This window comes from Triticum urartu, unplaced genomic scaffold (assembly GCF_003073215.2).
Source record: "Triticum urartu cultivar G1812 unplaced genomic scaffold, Tu2.1 TuUngrouped_contig_9615, whole genome shotgun sequence".
NCBI lineage: Eukaryota > Viridiplantae > Streptophyta > Magnoliopsida > Poales > Poaceae > Triticum > Triticum urartu.
Window position 1 is genome coordinate 2843 of NW_024120677.1, and position 2257 is coordinate 5099.

The 2257-nt window shown below is 43.5% G+C and overlaps 1 protein-coding gene across 1 annotated transcript; it reads left to right on the forward strand.

Moving 5' to 3' along the window:
• The first annotated feature begins 204 nt into the window (after positions 1–204).
• On the forward strand, positions 205–1296 carry LOC125532296 (BTB/POZ and MATH domain-containing protein 2-like). Its single transcript, XM_048696420.1, has one exon. It carries the CDS (start codon positions 205–207, stop codon positions 1294–1296), a length of 1092 nt encoding a protein of 363 aa, XP_048552377.1.
• Positions 1297–2257: the final 961 nt, after the last annotated feature.

A 2257-nucleotide genomic window follows, 5' to 3' on the forward strand; every position in this document is an offset into this window, starting at 1 on the left:
ACATGCAGCAACGCAAACATCTAGTAGATCGAAAGTGTGAACAGGTCACTGTTTCCCCTTGACTGAATGTGAAACGAATGGATCTAACTTCCCCGAGTACTTGTACACCTCTATATAAAGATAGATAGAGGCAGCAAATGCATCTTCCCTCTCGCCAGTCTTCCACCTTACTCCAACTCTCCAAGCCCACCTCCATAGTCCATAATGGCAGAGCACTGCAAGCTTGCTGCTGCCATGGTAGCTGAATCTGAGGAAAGGTCATATGTGGTAAAGGTAGATGGATACTCAAGAGTAAAGGGGCTACTGAAGAACGGGGAGTTCGTCATTTCTACCCCTTTCAGTGTTGGAGGTCACAACTGGAACGTGGAATATTACCCCAACGGTTACCCCGAGGATTGTTCTGATTTCATATCTCTTTATCTATTTCATGAATCTGCCGATGCCGGAGATGTGAAGGCCAAATTCACGGTCAGTGTACTTGACAAGAATGGAGAACCGGTGGCTTCATGCAACCGTACCTCCGACCCTGTAACCTTCTCAAAGGAGGTTTCATATTGTGGTTACGACGACTTCATCAAGAAGGCTGATTTGGAGGCATCAGCGCATCTGAGAGACGATTGTTTCACCATCAGGTTCGATGTCACCGTCATAAAGGACATCCACGGTGAAGAAAAATCGGTTCCTCCAAGCGACCTGCACCGGCATTTCGGCGACATGCTCAAGAACAAGGATGCAGCAGACCTCACCTTTAAGGTTGGGGGACAGGAATTCTCTGCTCACAGGTGTGTCCTTGCTGCTCGCTCACCCGTCTTCAAGGCAGAGCTCCTCGGCGCCATGGAGGAGAGTTCCAGTAGTACTATCGAAATTCATGACATGGAACCTGATGTATTCGAGTCCTTGCTCCATTTTATATACACCGACTCCGCTCCTGTGCTTCAGATGGCCAGTGAAAAAAGTGAACCATGTGTAGATGTGGTGATGGCCGGCCATCTACTTGTGGCGGCTGACAGGTACAATATTGGGAGGCTGAGGGTGATACTTGAGGAGAAACTGTGCAGTCACATTGATTCCAGCATGGTGGCAACCAGCTTGGCTTTAGCTGAGCAGCATGGTTTCCATCGTCTCAAAGAAGCTTGTTTCCAGTTCCTCTCTTCTCCACCCAATTTGGAGGCAATGATGGCAAGTGATGGGTATGAGCACCTGAAATCCAGCTGTCCATCTGTTCTCAAGGAGCTGATAGCTAGAATCATCCCAGCTGAATGGAAAGCGGCAAAGGATATTATCATGGCAATTTAGTAACCATTCAAATTATTATTTTTATTATTAATCATTATGCTACTTCTTCATGTATGTTTGAAGGGGAAAATACTATTTATCAATCATATTCAACCTACTCATGTGAGCAGAATGGTCACTTTCTTTTCTTGCTAGATAAAAGAAAACATTGCTGAGACTGCACATGCACGTACGTACCACACTTACCCATTGTGTATTAGTTTACTTATTATTGACTCAATTACTACATGCGTGCACTGTTGTGTTCAATATGGATCATAGGGGAGAAATTCAAGTACACAGGACCCAGCTCGATCCACCCCAAGGACATCATTTCTCGTCTTTTTGATGTGAAGTTCCTTTCAAACAGATTTTGCCTATTCACACGTAAGAAGTATATGTCGAATATCTTCAGCGTCCTTTCTGTGGACATGACATAGCTCAGAGTTCATTATATGCCTATTCGTGAGAATGCAGAAACATGGAATTGTTCCGTGTAGGCAGCGCCAGATAAATATCTTCACTTTTGCAGGTATTTGAGTCTCTAATATTTTCCACATAGGGTGCAAAAAGGAGCTTCCATGTCCATTTTGCGACCCAACTTTTCACCATGCTGTTGAGTCTCAGTCATTATGCTGTTGAAGGTTGTTCAGTTTTTATTTTTAATTTTAAGGAAATTAGTTTTAAAGAGATTGTAGGGGAAAACAGGTTTAGTACTCCCTCTGTTCACTTTTATAAGACCTTGAAGACATTCCAGACAATGTGCAAAACAGGCTATTTTGAGTTGTCTGAAATGACTTATAAAAATGAACGGAGGGAGTAGTTTTGTAGATAGTTTTTGTATTGTAGTTTCTGTTAAGCACAACTGTTGTAGTGTATACTGTGTGGTGCCCCCGCCGAAAAAAAAGTATACTGTGTGGTTAAAAAAAATGGCGTTTAACTGCGCCACAGAGTGGTTGTTGTCTTGAGAAAATGGCGGAAT